The sequence below is a fragment of the Seriola dumerili genome, unplaced genomic scaffold (genome assembly GCF_002260705.1).
Source record: "Seriola dumerili isolate Sdu_G_001 unplaced genomic scaffold, Sdu_1.0 BDQW01000432.1, whole genome shotgun sequence".
In the NCBI taxonomy this organism is placed as follows: domain Eukaryota; kingdom Metazoa; phylum Chordata; class Actinopteri; order Carangiformes; family Carangidae; genus Seriola; species Seriola dumerili.
Genome location: NW_019174687.1, coordinates 1,922,249 through 1,942,579, shown reverse-complemented (window position 1 = coordinate 1,942,579; position 20,331 = coordinate 1,922,249). Strand labels below are relative to the sequence as shown.

Here is a 20,331-nt window from a genome sequence, read left to right as displayed (position 1 = left end):
TGTGTAACAGCACATGAGGATATAATTGTCACAATATTTATTCCAGGTGAGCACCTGTGCTTATGTGACGCAGAAAGTGGAGTTTGCTGGAATCAGGTATGAGCATACATTTCATCTACACTCCATTTGCATAAATGCATTTAGAGTGACCAGCATACAAAGTGTGTAAAGGTTAAGAAAAAGGACAAAGGGAGCAGGTAAAGGTTAAAAAAGAAAGTGGACATTTACATACAGTATATTCGGGAAGTGTTCAGGCCCCTTCAGTTTTTTCACATTTCGTTATGTTGCAGCCTAATGCTAAAATAAAAAAAACAATAATTTTTCCCTCATCAATCTTCACTCAATTAATTTGGAACAACCCGGAGTCCTCTAGAGGAGAAGGGTCTTGGTAAGAGAGGAGACCAAGAACCCAATGGTCACTCTGGCTGAGCTCCAGAGATCCTGTGTGGAGATGGAAAAACTTCCAGAAGGACAACCATCACTGCCACTCTACGGATCTGGGCTGAGTGTCCAGACGAAGCCTCTCCTCAGTGACAATTTGTAAAAAAGCAGCTAAAGGACTGAGACTGAGAGAAACAAGATTCTCTGGTCTGATGAAAGCAAGATTTAAGTTTCTGGCCTCAATTCTCAGAGTCTGGAGGAAACCACACATGATGATTATTTGGGCAGATATTGCAATTGTGATATGAGTCACATTTTCAGTTGGAATGATTGTTTTTGCATTTTCACTGAAAAAAATTAAAAAATTATGATGTGATTTTTGTTGAGTCCAAACAAACATGTTCCTTTATGCCTGGAGAATATAATTTGTAGGCAGGGCATCTCTGTAGCAACCCAGTGCTTATGCTGCTAACAATGCACAACAATGTGGCACATTTTACCTTTTATCAAAAAACTTTTTAGCTCCTGTGATTTGGATATTGCCCCTGGCCATATTGTGATTTTGATTATATTTCGATTAATTGTGCAGCCCTACCCTCTAAGAAGAGTCCTGGTTGTTTCAGACTTCTTCATGGGAGAATGATGGAGACCGCTGTTCTTCTCAGGAACCTTCAGCAGAAATGTTTTTGATCCTCGACACAGTCCTGTCTCTGAGCTCTGCAGCAGATCCTTCCTCCTCATGGTTTCTGCTCTAATCTGCATCGTCAGCTGTGAGACCTTAGATAGACAGGTGTGTGTCTTCACACATCATGTCCAATCAGCTGAACTGGTGGACTCCAGTCAGGGTGTAGAAACATCTCAGAGATGATCCAGAGAAATGGAGGAACCTGAGCTAAACTTCAACTGTCACAGCAAAGTGTCTGAATACTTATGTAATATTTCAGGTTTTTTTTTTTAAATATATTTGCAAAAAGAATTCTGTTTCCACTTTATCATTACGGGGAACTGACTGTAGACTGGTGAGGGACTGCAACATAACAAAATCTGTCAATTGAAGATGAAAAATGAAAACGGTAAATGGTCTGTTGATAAGAGTTTTTGGTGTTTTAACTCAACCTTCCCTCACCTTGTTCTTATGATGTTTCTGATTCTCTAGAGCTCAGGCCAGTGAACTGTGGGTGAAGGGAGAGAAAGTGACCTGTGGTTACATCAGTGAAGACACAAGGGTAAGTGTTCAGATGGCAGATGTTGATGTTGCTGGTCACACATGATGATTGTTAATACTTGGACCAAGTGTTCAAAATGTTTGGATTTGATATTTTCATTTAACAAGGAATTGCAGTTTAGTCTAGACCATAACTAGACCATCATGTGACCCCAGAAGTTCATACTAAAACCCAAATATTTTAAATTTTAGATATCTTTAAAGTAGGTGATTCATCTTTTTTCCCAAACAACATTTAATCCAAAACAGAGAAAAGCAGCAAATCCTCAGTGATTGGTGTCGACTAACTTCCTATTGATCAACTAATGATTTCATCAACAGCGAGCATGTAGCTGTGTGTGCTTCACCATAGCATTTATTTATGTTTAGTCATTAATTTGTGTGAAATGTCACATGATCTTATGACACAGGTGGTATTCAGATCCACGTCTGCGATGGTCTACATCTTTATCCAGATGAGCTGTGAGATGTGGGACTTTGACATCTATGGTTAGTTGGGGCTCTCTGATTGGTCGTTCACACTTTATGAGCTGAATGTGATTGTTTTCCAGTGACATACAGGTTCTCATATTGACATGAACATTCTTACCTGAATGTTTTGTCTCAGGTGATCTCTACTTTGAGAAGGCTGTAAATGGTTTCCTGTCTGACCTTTTTGCAAAGTGGAAGGTTTGTGATTTTCTTTTATTTACTTTTGTGAGTCTTAAACCCATTAATGATTCATTAATTACTAATTATTAGTTACTAATCAAAATCACTGTCAAATGTTAATCTAGGAGAAGAACTGCAGTCATGAGGTGACAGTTGTACTTTTCTCACGGACGTTCTACAGTGCTAAGACTATAGGTGAGTCCTCTGTCTTTATCATCACATTGAGTCATGACACAGATGAACACAGCACCAGTGTGGAAACATTTCTGTATCTTAGTTTTCGTTCTCCTCAGATGAATTTCCCGAGATCCTGAGAGGCTCCATCAGACAGGATCACGAGGGGCGTTTTTATGAAGACTTCTACAGGTGAGTTTACTGATGTGGTTTTATATGCTGAACACAGTAACAGACCGGACAGCAGTGGCGGATGATGAATCGTAACATGTTTTGTGATCAGGGTCGTGGCTCAGAATGAGAGGCGGGATGAGTGGACGTCATTACTGGTCACCATCAAGAAACTGTTCATCCAGTATCCTGTCCTGGTGCGACTGAAGGAAGCAGGTAGTGAACGAGTCCAGCTTTTGGCCGACTGATGGATCTTTGAATCAGGAGCCTTTTCTAACTGAGATCTTCCTTTGTTTATTTATGTTTATTTGCTCTCTCACCAGATGGATTTCCTGTGGGTTATAATTCAACTGCTGCTCAAGGAAACTACCTTGAGGCCATTAACCTTTCCTTCAACGGTGCGTACACTCATCCCAGAGCTGAATGGTTCTTAGAAAGAGAGGAAGTTCCCTAACTAAGAGCAGGTGTATTCAGGTATCTGGTTCAGTCAGGATTAGTTAACATCATTGTAGGATTTGTTGTTTGCATTGTGCAACTATATGAGCATACACTGAGAACACATTTCTTTAAAAAAAAAAAGTAACATAACACATTTATATAGAACTTGTCGTAGTGACCATCTGTGAGACTGCTGGTTTATTTCCACAGCTACCAACGTATGGCTTGTTGGTTATTTCTTACACCATGTTTCTTACCAGGCTGTAGATGTTAATTAGCCTGATAATTAGACTGAAATTTTGTTTCATTTCATTATTTAAGTCAGTTGATTTATTTGAATCATTGGAAAAAACTGGAGTAAAAAAGTTCTTCTTTTTATCCATTTAAAAATGTATTTGTTATTAACTTTTAAGTTCAATTTTTTTTAACATAAATACAGGAAGTCAAATTAATTAAACAACTAATTTTGTTTCTCAGTGCTCAGGTACTGAGACCTCTTGGACTGTCATAAACACAGAGGAGCTGTGCCAGCCAAAACTTTATGGTGGCTGTTATGGATCATGGCTGTGAATGTGAACAGCATGACCTGATGTGTACTCCATAGAGACATATTAGACAGACTTGTTTTGAATTGTTTCCTGACCAAAAGCAGACGCTTGTTAACCAACAAGATTAAAATCTACTATTTGGAATAGACAAGTGTCTGTAACCAATTAAATTTATAGTGCAATGTCACCGGGATCAATTTTTACACAGAACAATGACTGTGTCCTCTGTGGATTCTGTCCCTATCACTGACCACTGTGAGGCCTTTTATGTCCAATATGAAGAGAAGGAATAATTTCAGCAAGTAAAATATGTTTTTCATATGAGCAAGTCGTGAGCTCATCCTTTAACATCATCAGGTTCAGTTCAGTCACTGATGACAGTCACCGTGTGTCTCCCACAGTGTTTGACAAACACTACATCAACCGTAACTTCGACCGCACCGGACAGATGTCAGTGGTCATCACACCTGGGGTGGGAGTGTTTGAGGTGGACCGTCTGCTCATGATTCTCACCAAACAGAGAATGATTGACAATGGTGAGTGTGACGACACAAACACACTTCAAACACACAAACTGAACAGATCTACCTGTTAACAGAATTTAGGGATCATTGCATGAAGATAAATAATGTTGGTGACACATACTTTTCCCTCTTAAGGTATCGGGGTAGACCTGGTGTGTATGGGGGAGCAGCCATTGCATGCAGTACCACTGTTCAAGGTAACGTGTCTGTGTTTGCATCAGGCCACACACTGTAGCTGTGTGTTTCTAAAGATGTGTGTCATCTTCTCTGTAGCTGCACAACAGGACGACGTCTGGAGACTCTCGTGTGGGAGACGACTACAACCTGCCTCACTGGATCAACCACAGGCAAGACAGCATGATTCACCATGAGAATAAAGACCAAGTATTATGTGTAATCAGCTGATCTATATCATGCTTCCATCTTTTTTGCCTGTAGTTTCTACACCTCAAAAAGTCTGAACTCTTGTAGTTCCTTCACCCCTCGAATCAAATTGGCTGGTCGTAAGGTAACGTCACGTTTCACAGCTCTGTTGTTTTACTTCAAAATTTAATTTAGCAAAATATTTCTTTTCTGTTTTAACGTCTCATTAAAATTACAATTATTTCTAGATTCATGCTGAAAAGTTCAAGAGCAGCAAAGACACGCACAGTAAGTTATCTTTCTGACATCTTTTTCATTTCTTGAAGCATGATCAGTGTTTCTCAACCTGGGGTCCTGGCCCCCAAGGGGGGGTCGCATTTGGCTTAGAAGAGATTTTATTTGGTGTATTTGAGAGTTAAAGTGTGCTGCACATAAGTTTATGATTGGACACACACACAAAAAAAAAACTGATTTTGTGGTTTTTATGCCATAGTATGGAGCCTAGCCAAGCAGCTATAGCCAGTTTTTAGCTCTCACATGGAACAACTATGGGAGCGATGGCTTCTCAGAAAAAATATTCCAGCTCAAGACTCGGGTCAACAGGAGGTGTCTCTGGGTCACCTGAAAATCCCACAACAATGCCATCAACTGAGGAACACAAGGCGCCGGTGCTGGTTCCAACAAGTGTTTGCAAATTTTTTTGATGTCAGGAGGGAGGGAGACCTACAGAGCTGAGAGACAGTGGTGAGTGTTGACTCTGGCGGGTCGGGGAGAAAAGTCAAGCAACACATCAAATCCACAGAGCTTGCAGCACATTAAACCTATCTTTTAAAACGAACAGAGCATTATTTATTATTTATTACAAAGCAGGGGGAGACACTCTCTCTCTCTGTCTCTGTCTCTGTCTCTCACTCTCACTCTCACTCTCTCTCTCTCTCTCTCCCCTTGACTTTCCCTGTGCATTGATACAATGAGTGGACTCAGGAGTCAAAAATTCTTTTTACTACCTCGAAAGCAGCAGGCAGCAGAGGTCGCCTGTACCAACTTGATTATTCTGGGGGGGGGGGGCATGACTCTAAAAGGTTGAGAACCACTTACTCAGAAACTGACTTCATCTTCACACCGACCTTTCTCTCTCAGCCTTGTGTGCTCCAAAGGACTCTGACAACAGCTTGCCTATCCAGGTGGACTATGACGCCTATGACGCTCAGGTGTTCAGACTTCCTGGTCCTTCTCGAATTCAGAGGAGCACCAACTTCAGGTATCTGACCCTTTGCATGGCACGAAACTCTAGACTAAACACAATGGAGACAGTTCCAGTTCCTGTTGAACCCTGTGTCTTTCAGGATGGGTCGGGACAAAGAGATGAGTGGGAGGAAGAGCTGGGGCTCGGTGGACGTCAGCGCAGGCATAGGGGCCTCCCCTCCTGTACGCTCTGGGGGTCCTGAGGAACAGCGGAGCCTGGCCTCTGATGATAGTCTGGGTCCGGTGTCAAACATGCTACTGATACCCCGCATGCCTCCTGCCCAGTATGAAGTCAGCAGCTCTCTGGGATACACAAGCACCAGAGGTAACTATCCAGAGGTTTAGTCTGGACCTGTAGCCCTGATCATAGAACCAGTCCAGCTGGATTAGTCCGGGGAAGCTGATATGCTCCATCTTTATTGCTGTTCTGTTATCCTGTTGTCCAGAGTTGTTGGAGAAGATGATGGACTCTCAGCGGGACTCCAGTGCCCCGGGCAGGTTCACAGTAGGAAGTGCTGAGTCGACGCTGCACATCCGTCCAGGAGGTTACACCCCACAGAGAGCGCTAATAAACCCCTTCACACCCTCCAGGATGCCCATGAAGCTCACCTCCAACCGCCGGCGCTGGATGCACACCTTCCCCATTGGTGAGGTGACACTAACACTTCGCCCCCTGCCATTAAGAATTTATCTGAACTAGTTCAGGTGCCCCCGATCAGGCCCTGCATTTTTCGGAGGTTGCAATCACGGAATCACCTGCCCTTAGCCTTACTGTGATTTTGTTGTGAAGTAAGATCACAGATCTGCACTTAATATAAAGGCTACAGGAAGAGGGCACTCATTCTGACTCTGATTGAGGCTGAGACACTGGACACAGGGAAACAGGTCTGTGTGGGAACCTGAGACCCTCAGAAAGAGGAAAGATCACAGGGAGGACCACCAGCTGATCCAGGAGCTTCACCTGGAATGTTTGTTCAGATATGTCTTGCAGCTTGCTGAGAGAGACACTGAATGTTGATGTTGAAAGTGAGCTAACATTAGCTTAACACAAACCATGACCTGTATCCTTGAACATACAGTACAGTACAGTTTTTAAAATAATGAAAACAACTCATCTGCACTGATTCAACTCCAGTCCTGCTGTTTCTGTTCAGATCATAGTAACTGCAGTTGGTAAAGTCACAGCCCCAGGTTTCCAGCAGCAGGCACCAAGAGTTTTTCTTCCATGACTGTTGTTTCCAAGAGAAGGCCCAACTCTTGATTCATCGGATTGGACAGTGGGAAAAACCTGAGTTAATCGTTCCTGCAAAAAATTGAGGTGCCTAGGTTGCATGAACAGTGCACAAAACTCTTACTACCTATATAAAACAACAGGAAAAAGATACCTCTCACTACACTGTGATCAGGGTCTTTGGAGATTGCTCATTTAGACCACTCATTCTGCTATACATCCAAATTTAACTTAATCATCTCCTCCTCATGGTTCTACCCCTTTCCCCAGAAAACAAGAATATGGGGAAATTTAAAGCTTGAGGTTAATTAAATCTTAATTTATGATTTAATGAAGTGATGACAAAAGCCAAGTTGTCCGTGTCCCATCAGCCTGGTAGATGGTGCAGGGTTTCATAACTTCAGAAGTGAGCAATAAATCATTCACAGTAGATATTTTGATATAAGGTCAAAATTTGTGTGGGATTTAGTGATTGTGATGTCCAGATATATCGTAGGGAGGGAGGTGGTGAAACTTTGGGTGTAGTGTGGAAGTCGTCATATATAAAGTGGTCTCTGTTTTCTGCTCAGAAAAATCCTTCATATAAAAAATCATGATCAACTACTGGCCTGTTTTAAAGGTCCATATAGTCTAAAGGTAGATGTCCATGTGTTGTTTGATTATAAAGCAGGTCTAGGTTCTATATTAATACTGTGAAAGTATCAAAGCCTCAGTCCACAGAGAAATGCACACAGCCTGTATTCAGAAACTGAGCCTTAAAACCAGCCGTCAGGGCTTCTGGAACTCTGTGATGTCACAACAAAACAGTCACTGCCCTCAGCCATGCCCCAGGCCCCGCCCACCTGGACCCACTATCCAACCTTTCAGGATTTGGTTTCTCTGAGTTTTTACCTGAAATCTGCTATAATTTTATTGGATCATTCAGAAAACAGTCAATCAGAAGAGAACCTCCTCTAGCTACCTTGTAAAGAAGTAAGAGCCAGAGTCTATAGCTGTACTGTTGGCCTTGATCCAAGCAGCTGACTGTATGTAACAGTATGTGCCACTGTTGTTCTTTAGGTCCTTCTGGAGAGGCGATACAGATCCATCACCAGACCAGACAGAACATGGCTGAACTTCAGGGCAGCCAGCAGAGAGACCCGGCCCACACTTCCGCTGAACTGCTGGAGCTGGCCTATCACGAGGCCACTGGAAGGTTAGACTCACCTACCATCAGAAAGAAGAAATTCCTTTGTAAATAGCTTGGAGCACAGACAGTGAGATGAGTGTTTATGTGTATCTTTATTTAAGGCGAACAACCTCCAGGCAAGCAGGAGACAATGGCCTGTACATTGGTGGAGGGATGGATGAGTTCACAGGAAGTCCAGGGAGCAACAACAGTGGTGATAAACAGAGTTCCTCAAACACACTTAGTATTTTAACCCTGCCTCATATGATTATTCTGTTGTTCTGCTTTGTTTGCAGTGAAATAAGAAGCACACCAGACTTGTGGCTGATTAACTTCATGGTCATTTTTCCAATTAAGTAATGAAGACATAAATATCAATATCATTGACACTGGCAATATTCTATATATTTTTCTTGAATTAATTAATCTACTTACCTGTGTGTGGATTCCCAGCCTGATATATCATATTCCTCTGTGCCATAGAGCATTGTTGTTAGGAAAAGATATCAGTAGACATGGGTGACATGTTCCTTCATCACCATGAACATAAACACTAGTTTATTTTGACTCAGTCCCACACACACCATCCTGTTGCCTCAAATACCCACCAGAGCACCAAATGTGGATTAATCCACTGCTGAAAATAGTCCAGAAAAGTGCACTACTGCACTGCTGAGTTCTGTTTGAGTAAAGATGGCTAAAAACTATGGTGACCAGCTGTTTTAGAAAATGTCTGAGGTTTTTTAAGACAATGTTTTTGTGAGCCATTTTGACTGAAGCAGTGAGAAATGATGGGCTTTTTTTTTCAAGCATGTAGTCTTCAGACTGAACTGATGTGACTCAAGTGGGATCACTTGATCCAATTTATCAGGTTTCACTCATAGACTGTAAATAAAGATAGATGTAGCCTCAGAGCGGTTTTGAAGCTCAGTGAGCTGCTCCACCGTTGTCATCTTGGCAGTGCCTGACTCCGCCCCTAACTCCCAGCTAATCCAAGAATGGGCAAAAAGGCGGAGCATGTGTGGAGCTGAGACTTCGGTTCATGCCGGTTTAATAACTGTGACAAGTATATGCTCCAGTTAGCATCGTTAGCATAGTTGGCCGTCTTGCTTGAAGGCTAATTCATTTGCCAGGTAATTAGCTAGTAAATGTGCTAAACCAACAAGCCAGACACTGATACCTGCTAATTAGTGGTAACATATAAATAAGATAATACTAGAAATTCACTCACCCCAGAAAAAAGGAGCACAGACTTCCTCATGTTCTGTTAGTCAGTGATCAACTTGGATATATGGGTGATTTCTTTCTGTCCTCGGTAAACTAAGTAAAACTTTACTGCTGCAACTATTAATCAACTATTTTGATAATTGATTATTAAATAACTGTTTTGATAATCCCAAAAATCTGCTGGTACCAATGTCTGAAATGTGAAGATTTGCTGTTTGTCTTGGTTATATATGATTCTACATAAAGAAAAAAAGATATTTTGAGTCATAACTTTCGGTTTTGAGAAACTGGAACTTTTTAAAAATCCTTTCAACAGTGCATAGCCAAAATAATTTATCAACGCTGAAAATAATTGCTGCTCTTTCTTTACTTCTTATCACTCTTACAGGAACTCTGACTAACCATGGCTCCTCATTTGAAGACTTTTCCCTCATCGGTGCCAATCCAAGTGAGTCCATCTCTCCTTCACAAAAGGAAAGACATGTCAACTGATCACAAACATTGTCATGAAGCCATTTACCTCGTGATCAGGCAGATATTCAATAATTACCAAACTCATTATGCAATAAACCTTCAGAGGTGTCTTTAACCTGTGAGGGTTTATTCAGCTTCAGCAAGCAGGTTTCTCCACTGGGCGTCTGTCTCCAGGGGTCGCAAGTATAAAAGACTCTTACAGGTCATGTGGTCTGGGGTTACCCTCCTCTCCTCCCTCTATCTCTCTTTCTCTGTTTCTTATCTGTCTCTTCCTCTGGGCTTCCTCCTTTTGATCTGTAACTTAATTAATTTGATTAAATGTCACCAGGTTAAATCCTCTGATTAATTAGGCCTCCCATAATTTTCCTACAACATGACCTGTTTGCCTTCAACCAGCCTCATCCCTGCATGGCGGTGTGTGTAGTGTATTCCTCTTGATTTGACTGTTAAGGGTGCTTCTGTCAAACAGCTCTCTCTCTTCCACACAGTGTTTTGAACTGAGAGTTTTCTCACCATCTGAATGTTTTGCATGATGTAATATCTCTGCTTAAATTCACTCAGTCACTTCATTATTCACACCTCTGTTGAGCTCAGGACACATTTTCCACTTGCTTCTGAGTGACGCTGATCACAGACTGGGCCACAATCTGCATGTTTGATCACTGCTGCACAACCACAGCCCCCCAGGAATCATCAGGCCAGTAAAAATAACACTTGACTTGTTTTTTCTTCCCCTCTCTTGTACTTTCTCTTTTTTATGTTCTGTTTGTATCTTCATCTTCACTCTTTTCCATCTTCATCACTTCATTCTCTCTACTCTTCTTTTCACTCCTCTGTGCTGCCCCCCCACACACATGTACCGCTCCACTCTGGGTACATGCATTTGTCTTTTTTTGTGGGGATTTTGTGTGTGTGTGTCTGTGTCTGCGTGTGTGTGTCTGTCTGTGTCTGTCTGTGTGTGTGTGTGTGTGTGTGTGTGTGTGTGTGTGTGTGGGGGTGCTCCTGAAGCCCTGCTGCTGTCTGCACCCCCGACAGTGCCCAGCTTCTGCTGCACGGTGGGGGTGGACTGGAAGTCTCTGACCACACCGGCCTGCCTGCCCCTCACCACCGACTACTTCCCCGATCGCCAGACGCTGCAGAACGACTACACCGAAGGCTGCTACGACCTGCTGCCACACAGTGACCTGGAGAGGTAGACAACATCCTGTCTTCACAATAAAACTGTCTATAGCCAGTCACTGTGTGCTAAACATTCAGCTGTTTATAAATCCACACACAGAAGGGAGTCAGTTCCACTGAAGGCCCTGCTCACCTTTAAAAGGCAAAGTTTTTGCCGCCTCGATTTTATAGATTCAGGTTGATTTTCTTACCAAAAGGATTATCAATATAATGATCTGAGTCACATTTGTTATTACTGTGTACTCACAGCAGGAAGCTTAACGACTAGCAGCAAGTGGTGGAGTGAGTGCTCTCTTTGGTCCTGACTTTTGCCTCGGAGGCTACATACAGCCTAAAGAGAAGAATCCACGCTGCTCAGGGCTGAAATAAGCACTGTCCAGTGTTTAACCCCAGGTGGAGAATTTCCTTGTGGTGGTGGATGGGGCAGTGTGTGATCGATGTGCATGCAGAAACTCATGCAGTTTTGAAGGGGAGTGTAACCCAGGATATTTTCCATAGCTACAATTTACAGACATCCCCTAAACGCCTCACATGCAGGCTATCGGTAGACACTAGCTCAGCAGCTGCGCACAGAGTCTCCACTCAGATACTGCAGCTCAGCAGTTCAGGTGTGAGGCCAAAAATTAGTTAGTTTGAAAAGAATGAAATAAGTGTTCTAATGTAAGATTTAACTAAACTGAAACTGAGTGATTTTAGCATCATTATTTTAGTTACAAGAAAAAGTTTTTTTTTTAGTTATTATTCTCCTAAGACGACACTAGAACTAAGTATGAGTTAAATCAGTGCTCTTCACAATGTTTTTATACATTTTCTCGAAGCAGGAAAAATAACATAAGCATTACAAAAAACATTTTTTTACGTACCTCCTCTATAAGGACAATAAGGAGAATCACATATAATTACTTCCAGTGAAAACTGCATATCATCAACTGCTGCAGATATGAGTTCTCTAGACCAACATTAGTCATCGATGTTTTCTTCCTCAGACGAGAGGATGAAGCTCCAGTGATGAGCGCGTCTCAGGTTTTTGAGGAGTTTATCTGTCAGAGGTTGATGCAGGGCTACCAGATCATCGTCCAGCCAAATAACAGGAAACCACAGCCTGCTGTGGCCACACCGCTCGGCAGCAGCCCTCTTTACTCCAGAGGTAACTGTGTGTTTTTTCAAATCCCATACATTATTGGATTTGTCCATTGTTAGAAAATGTCTGAATACTACCAAGAGTATTTTTTGTATTAACACGTAATGCAGTAACAGGCCAAATTAGAGAACTGAAAACAAGGCTTCATACTGAAATACCACTGACCTTAATTTCATACATTGGCCATAAGTGGTCCAGACATGTACTAGGTTTTGACGAAGTCTTGTTTTAATATAGTCACTGTCAGAGTGTTCTATTATGGTTTTATGCTTGTTATGTTTTATGTTATAGTTTGTATTTATTTTGGTTGTTTATAGGTCATTTTCTTGTATTTATGGGGGGAGGTATGTACTGTTGGGAGGGTGGATGGTGTCCAGTTCACAGTTGTTTATCATTTATTGTGTGATGGCACGTTGCTCTGCTGTCATTTCATGGACAAAAACCAATAAACAGAGTTTTGGAAATAAGGTACTGATAATACTTTTGCATTTGAATGCAGGTCTTTTACTTGTAATTACTAATCCTTCTTCCACCACTGGTTGTTTTTAGCAGCTCCATAAAGCTGCTGCATTTCAGCTGAGGGACGAACATGTTTGAAGTAAAGTTGGCCTGGTGTTGGATTTTCACTGTAAAATATCTTTCCCAACTTTATGATCCAGCTAAACCAGTCACATAACATGAATATTTGTGACCATTGAAAAACAGAGAACCATCAACACACCTGTGGTGACTGTGTGTGTCCTCTTGTTGTGTTTTCAGGTCTGGTCTCTCTGCGTCGGGCAGAGGAGGAGGAGAGTGTTTACTGGCTCAGTATGGGCCGGACCTTCCACAAAGTTTGTCTCAAGGACAAAATAATCACTGTCACTCGCTACCTGCCAAAGTGAGTGCACCTGACAACGTCCAACAAAAACACACATCTGCATTCATGCTATGTTGAACCTCCCAGGTGGATTGTGTGTGTGTGTGTGTGTGTGTGTGTGTGTGTGTGTGTGTGTGTGTGTGTGTGTGTGTGTGTGTGTGATCTAAGTCTCCTGGAGGTATTTAGAAGTACAGGTGTAGGATGTTTTTACTGGCCTCTGTATATATTCAAGGTGTGTGTGTGTGTGTGTAGGTACCCGTACGAGTCAGCTCAGATCCAGTACAGTTACAGTCTGTGTCCTCCACACTCTGATGCTCAGTTTGTGTCGTGCTGGGTGGAGTTTGGACATGAGAGACTGGAGGAGTACAAGTGGAACTACCTGGACCAGTACATCTGCTCCGCTGGCTCTGAGGACTTCAGGTGTGGACACACACACACACACACACACACACACACACACACACACACAGAGCATGTACTCACTCAGGAGCCCTCCAACAGTATTCTGTACAATGTATACAGTTAAGCATATAAGTCCACCCATCACATTCTTCTTCTCCTCTGCCTCCACAGTTTGATTGACTCTCTGAAGTTCTGGAGGACTCGCTTCCTCCTGCTGCCAGCTGGAGGGGCTCGGCGGGTGGCAGATGGGGAGGGCCACTGGGATGTTTATGGGGAGGGAGCAGGTGCTGGGGTGGGCGGCAGCGGGGAGTGGGTACTGCTGGACGGCTTCATCCGCTTCCTGGAGGGTCTCAACCGCATCCGGCGACGCCACCGCTCCGACAGGATCATCAGAGTGAGGCTCTCCTAGTCTACATCACACTCATATATTATATATTATTTACAAAATATTATTAATATATATATATAGGCTTTGTCTCCTCACTGTCTATTTTTCTGAGTTAACGAGATAAATATCACATTAATTCAAAACATTTTTTTCTCAAGTGAATGCATGAGGCTTCCATAGAGAAAAGAAGTGCAGATTGCTTTTCTGCCACAATAGGCTGAAGTGCACCACTACCTCAGTCTAAATAGGAGACAATAAGTTAATAAATATAACAGGATTTATAATCCCAGTCCTTGGTGAAAGTTATATGTCTAACCTATACATCCACTGTGACCTGCTCAGTACACATCCTGACAAAAAACCAAAAGCTTTGCAGGTGAATTTTTTTTTTTTTTTACGGTGTCTTGTGGCCAAAATTCATTCATTCATTTTCATTTGCCTTCAGGGCTTCTGTAGAAATTAGTTAATAGTTAACACTTGGAGGTGAATATTGTACTTTTTTACTTCACTACATGTATGTCACAGCTACAATTGCTCGTTACTTTACACATTATGATTTCAAAAACCTATGAGGAGCACCTAGGATTATATGACCAACTGTGATAAAGTTCAATTATTTTTAAATGTAACTACCCAACAAAACTAAACTAACCTAAACTAACCACCTTCAACATTAAAATACATCAGTAATCAACTCAACAACAAGATATATAGTAATATAACACTAACAGGATCCATAGCTTTAGACACTTTTTCAATACTTCAAGTACTTTATGCTGATGATACTTTTACTTGTATTCTTATATCAGAGCATTAATACTTTTACTAACTGAAGGATCTCAGTACTTCTTCCACCACTGTTCTCTGATATTTACTGATATTGTTTTATAATAACTCTTTATGAAACAATATCATTAACGGATGCTTAACTAATTGCTCGATTGTGTAATTTTTCATGATAAAAAAACATTTACTAGTTTTTGAAAAATTTGAATTTTATTTCTTATATTTTTCAGACAAAAATATGAATAGTAAATGAGAAAACTAAACTCTGGTATGAAAATCAACTTGTAGACTTAAAGTGGGGCATTTAATAAACTGTCACTCCTGCACTCCTGCAACAATCCAATCATAGATAATCTATACAAATGAAAATTGATCTTCTTGCTGTCAGTGTGGAGAACTATGAGGACACAGTCATGAAGTGGTGTAGAAGTGAAGTTGCTCTCTAGCTGCTGTAAATGAGACAGACATGTCTTTACATTTGTTCTTTTAACTTTTAAATTTACTGAATGTTTAGATGCTGAAATATTTTTCTCACTTCCTCACACAGCAGAAGGGCACGCCGATGAAGGGACTGCAGGTTACCAGTCCCCTCCCAGCGTATCCCTCCGAGCCTGTGCCGCCCCCACAAGGCAAGAAAGGCACATCTGCGTTATCAGCTCTGCTGGAGATGGAGCAGAATCAGAAGTGAGTGTCTCCTGGGGCTGCGGGTCGACGTGTTTACATCTGAGCCGTGAATCCGTCTTCACTGCGTTCTTTCTGCATCCTGTCAGGACACTGGAGGAGCAGCAGCAGCAGCAGCAGCAGACGAAGCCCTCAGCTGCCGTCAGTGACCCCTCTAATGTTGCCATAGCTCCCACATATGTGGACAGCCCCCGCAAGGTGAGAGTCTTATCTGTGTGTGTGGATCAGAATAAGTGGCTCTGCTTCAGGCGTTTAGCTTTTGCAGACACATGTGAATTTATTCATCAGCAACAGATACTTTGATGAAATGATTGTTCCCTGCTGGTGCTTCAGTTTGGGGCCTTTGCTGTTGTTTTTCTCCTGTCATCTGCCTCTCTCTCCATGCCTCTGTTCTGGTTTCTGTTCCTGCTGCTGGGCTTTGGGTGTTTGATCCTGGGTTTTGCTCTTCGTGTACGCTGACAGGACGCTGCCTTTATTTTGGATTTTATACGTAGCCCACGTTCCTCCTACATCTATCACTCTCAGGTCAGTGATAAGGTCCCTGGGCATCGCTGAGGCTGTGTGTTTTGGTGTGTGTGTTGTGTGTCATCATGTGCTGTAGCTCCTCTAGAAGACTCTACTCTACATGATTGCATGAGCAAGCTGTGCAGAAACACTCTGTATGGGACTCTTGCGGTGTTGCTTCTCCATTTTCACTTGTATTGAGTTTGTACTTTGTGCTGTGGTGCCTGCTGATAGAGAGTGACACTGTCAGCTGTGACACCAGGATCACATGTCAGCCATGATAATGTCTCTGTGATGATTCAAGCTGAAACATTGAGGTCAGTGATTACAGCTTTACCACATAAATTAGAAATGTGTAAACTGATGTTAGGTAACCTTTAATTGTTTATAGAGGTCCTTTAAGGAGTCCTAGGGGTTCCCCAGCAAAAGGGGAATTATTTACTTTCACTATATTTCCATCCATAAGTTACTCAATGACAGAATGTGTGAGTGTTTTGGTTTCAAACACTTTCTGTAATAAAACATCTAAAAGCAGAAATCAGATCAGATGGGGGTCTGTGATCTAATCTGTGTCAGTTTAGGGTCTTTGATGTGAAGAAGTCTGAGAACCAGAGAGTTACACAGTACATCCAATAACAAAACATTTAAAACATAACTTCATCAGCCCAAGTTTAGAGTATATAGCTTCAGCCTGAAAGTTCAATTCATTTTCTTGAATTTAATTTACATAAGTCTTCAATATTTTCTCTTGACTCCCACAAACAGTAATGTGAGTTATAAAATCACTGCCTTTCTGATTGCGAGCTGTCAGAAGACACATCTGTAAACTAAACGTGGGATTGTTGTGACAGTGGATTGTTCTGCAGAAAACTGTTCAATACAAACATATTTAAAAAGCATCATCAGACTTGCAGTAAACACCGTCACTATGGCTACAGCAGAGAAGAAGCTCAACCACTCATAATAAGCAGGTGTTCAGCAAGTCAAAAACTTCAATTAACCCATATTCATTAGTAATTTTTGATTAGTTAATCCCACCATTCATTTTCTGCTTCTTATCCAAGTTCAGCTCACATTAATTAGATTAATTACATCGTCAGGAATTATTGTTACATGCACATGATATTAAAAATGTCTTAAAAGGTGCAGAAACCCTGAAACTCATTGTTCTCAGTTCTGTAGATAATAATAACTAATAATAATAATGATAATAATAATGATAATAGTAAGTGTGATCCTGGTGTAACTAACATGCTCTGTATCACAGCAGGATTCATTCACTCAAACCTGTTTCCATGCACGATCTCAGGACTGGGTTGGTTATTGTTTCTCACTTCTCTCTGGTTTTATCTGTACGTGCAAAAATAAATCAAAACTATCTGTTTTGATTTTTGTCCAGGTTTTGAAATATCTGGCTCTTCCCCAGTACAGTGAAGGTGAATGTTATTTAGTTTGTGGTGGAATTTTTTTTTTTTGGCGAAGCAAGACAAAGACAAAGAAAGTGTTACATACATGTGTAACATAACATAATATGACGGCATACACTACTACAGTGGGACAAAACAACTGACAGCTTTTTGTTATTGCTATAGATTTATATTTTGACTTTAATTATTGATATATCTCAAAAAAGTATATATATATATATGACTTATTAAGAGGAAGAGAGAAAAATGAGAAGAAACAACACACACATATACAGTTGAGTGCAAAAGTTTGCATCCCCTTACTGTGAAATGACAAAAAAAAGTAAAAACAAAAAAAATTATTTTCATCAACATAATATTTATTTTATATATGTTCAATTGGCACAAATGTTCCTTCATCCTCAAAAGTAACAAAAATGTCCCAAAAGTGTATAAACAGAATGTGAAATAATGAAAATTATATCAGTCCAAAAGTTTGCATCCCCCTTTATGAAATGTTCTCTAATACTTTGTATGTTCTCCTTTTGCATTTATGCCCTCCTCCAGCCTCTTTGGATAACCTCAGAGCAGCTTCTGTATCCTCTCAGGTGTAATTTTAGCCCAGTTTTCATGGCATATTTGTTCCAAGTCTGCCAGATTGCTTGGTTGCTGCCTTGTACAGCCTTCTTCAAATCTATCCATGGGTTTTCTATTATGTATAAGTCTGGACACAGGGAAGGCCATGGCAAAACGCTCCTGAGTTGACTTTGATCTGTAATTTGTATCATTGTCTTGTTGAAGCACCACTGTCTCTTCATTTTTAGCTTTTAGACTGGTGGTAGGAGGCTTTGCTTTAAAATCTGTTGATATTGGCCTGCATTCATTCTTCCTTCCACTTTATGCAAAGCTCCAGTGATTGATGCATACAGACACCTTCAAAACATCAGCAAGCCGCCACCATGTTTGACTGTGGGAATGGTTCTCCTCTCCACATAGGCAGGCGAGTTTTTTCTCGCGCAACGTTCCCGTTTGAATTATGAGCATAAGTTTGACTTTGGTCTCATCAGACCACATAATCTTGTTTCAAAACTCATTTGGTTTGTTCACATGCTCTTTAGCATCCTTTGAGGATGCTGCCTTGTGTCTAGGAGTAAGCAGTGGCTTCCTGCCTGCTTTTCTCTCAAACATTTCAGACTTGTGCAGACTGCGCTTGACTGTGGAGATGTAAACTTTTATTCAATTTGCCTCTATGGATTTTTCAGGTCACCTGCTGTTTGTTTCCCAGTCTTATGTAGTTCTAGAGCCAGTTTTCTAGCAGCTTTTACATTTATTTTACTTGGTCTTGCACTCCTTAGTAGAGTCTTAGTCTGTCCATGTTTCTTCCATTTTTGGATTATGGTCTTCACAGTTGGTAGTGGTATCCCAAAATGCTTTCAAATATTGTTATATCCCTCTCCAGCTTATCAAAGTTCACCAGTTTAATTTTGAGGTCTTCTGACAGCTGTTTCCCTGCTCCCATTGTTGTGGTTGCGCTCAGCAAACTGCATGAACATCTTGGACGTCTATACCCACTTGCAAATATAAAACACAAGCCTAATTGAACACACTTGTTGCCACTCATCAAGTGATGACAAAACCAGACACCTGATTTTAAATATTATAATGAATTATGCAGAAGATTCATCAAAGGGAATGTAAACGTTTGAGCTTGGTATTTAAGATACATTTTGACTTGGACTCAGCTATTTTAACAATGAGGCCATACCATAAAAGGGTCTTTGGTTAGAAACATATTTAGATAATTATGGAACACTATTTTGAAGCTTAACTGTACTATATGGATTGATTTTTTGATATTTCATCGAGGGTCTAAGGGGAATGCAAACTTTATATACATATATACAGTATAGTATTTGTAGTTCAGTACAATTTACTGAAGTATTTCCATGTTTTGCAACTGTATACTTCTACTTCACAACTCTTGAGAAGGAAATATTGTACTTTTTACTGCACTAGATTTATATGACAGCTATAGTTACTAGTGACTATACAAAGTAAAGGCTCTGCGCACCTACACAGGTTTTCATGACCACTCTGTCTGATTCGACATCTAGTCAGAGTTTAGTGACATCAAATCAATCCCTGCATAGGTCCGCCTTAAAGCTATGTACTAGAATGATAACAGGGTAGATTGTCCTGCCCTCATAAGGCAAATCTGGTGAGGTCCACTTTGTACTGAGAAGTTTAGTGAAGTGAAAGCACCTGTGTGGGTGTACTTGTACTGTGTGTCAGCAGGAGCATATAAAAAATATTATCACTTTATAACATTTGATGTGTTATTATTATTGTTTAAACTACCAAACAGAATAATTCACTGGTTTGATCCTAAAGGTTAGGTCATTTGCTCCACCTAAAACAACTAAAACTGTCAGACTGCTTATATTTGAATGCACCATTAATGTATAAAAAATGAACACTGACAGGATTCATAATCAGCACTTTTTCTGTTAATTCTGCTTTGACTTAAAAAGTATTTTGAATTGCCACATTTACTTAAGAATAAAGTATCTGAATCCTTCTTCCACCGCTGCTCACAACATTTGATAACTACATTTAAGACATAACATATCAGTGAGTCTCAGTAACAGTGTCTCGTTTACTGTGGATACACCACAGGAGTAATGTAGGAGTAATGTCTCTGAATTAGTAAGTAGGAGTAATAGCAGCAGTTATTTCTGGAAGTAGATGATTTTTTAAATGTTTTGTTTAAATGTTTTGAGCAACACAAGCAAAACTCACTTCCCCTGCACTGGATTGTGTCAGTGTAGCTGCAGAAACTTCAAAAGCTGACAAATAAAAGCATTTGTGTGGCTGGATACAATCAGATATAAGTGAGAACAATGCTTTTTCTTTTTTTTTTTTTGATCTGGGGATATAAACTGAAGCAGCTCATTTAGTGAAGTGTATCCTAATTGTGTAGTTGCCTGCTGAAGCTAACGAGGCTGCAGATAAGGGAGTCCAGTCTGGACTGACAGGGGGAGCAGCAGCACAGCCTGCAGGAGAGACTGCAGCAAGCAGCAGCACAGACACCAGGTAACCTTTTACTACATGTAGAGACACTCTTAACAACTGGAACAAAACATGTCTAGCACGCATCATAAATTA

General features: G+C 40.9%; 1 protein-coding gene across 5 annotated transcripts in view; it reads left to right on the top strand.

Annotated features, from left to right (window-relative positions):
* The window catches only part of depdc5 (DEP domain containing 5), a 35,314-nt gene that overhangs the window by 1,886 nt on the left and 13,097 nt on the right, over positions 1 to 20,331 (top strand). For 2 of the 5 annotated variants that reach the window (XM_022761888.1, XM_022761884.1), the window contains exons 7-34: positions 47 to 96; positions 1,538 to 1,607; positions 2,017 to 2,095; positions 2,214 to 2,275; positions 2,383 to 2,452; positions 2,551 to 2,623; positions 2,715 to 2,818; positions 2,926 to 3,000; positions 3,990 to 4,124; positions 4,248 to 4,309; positions 4,386 to 4,459; positions 4,551 to 4,620; positions 4,724 to 4,763; positions 5,616 to 5,736; positions 5,822 to 6,045; positions 6,167 to 6,367; positions 8,011 to 8,146; positions 8,242 to 8,333; positions 9,735 to 9,794; positions 10,829 to 11,012; positions 11,986 to 12,146; positions 12,900 to 13,020; positions 13,252 to 13,419; positions 13,573 to 13,795; positions 15,123 to 15,259; positions 15,346 to 15,454; positions 15,719 to 15,781; positions 20,147 to 20,259. In XM_022761888.1, coding sequence (XP_022617609.1) covers positions 47 to 96; positions 1,538 to 1,607; positions 2,017 to 2,095; positions 2,214 to 2,275; positions 2,383 to 2,452; positions 2,551 to 2,623; positions 2,715 to 2,818; positions 2,926 to 3,000; positions 3,990 to 4,124; positions 4,248 to 4,309; positions 4,386 to 4,459; positions 4,551 to 4,620; positions 4,724 to 4,763; positions 5,616 to 5,736; positions 5,822 to 6,045; positions 6,167 to 6,367; positions 8,011 to 8,146; positions 8,242 to 8,333; positions 9,735 to 9,794; positions 10,829 to 11,012; positions 11,986 to 12,146; positions 12,900 to 13,020; positions 13,252 to 13,419; positions 13,573 to 13,795; positions 15,123 to 15,259; positions 15,346 to 15,454; positions 15,719 to 15,781; positions 20,147 to 20,259 — 3,077 coding nt within the window. The remainder of the gene's footprint in view (positions 1 to 46; positions 97 to 1,537; positions 1,608 to 2,016; positions 2,096 to 2,213; positions 2,276 to 2,382; positions 2,453 to 2,550; positions 2,624 to 2,714; positions 2,819 to 2,925; positions 3,001 to 3,989; positions 4,125 to 4,247; positions 4,310 to 4,385; positions 4,460 to 4,550; positions 4,621 to 4,723; positions 4,764 to 5,615; positions 5,737 to 5,821; positions 6,046 to 6,166; positions 6,368 to 8,010; positions 8,147 to 8,241; positions 8,334 to 9,734; positions 9,795 to 10,828; positions 11,013 to 11,985; positions 12,147 to 12,899; positions 13,021 to 13,251; positions 13,420 to 13,572; positions 13,796 to 15,122; positions 15,260 to 15,345; positions 15,455 to 15,718; positions 15,782 to 20,146; positions 20,260 to 20,331) is intronic. The other 3 variants (XM_022761885.1, XM_022761889.1, XM_022761890.1) reach the window with 3 other exon arrangements.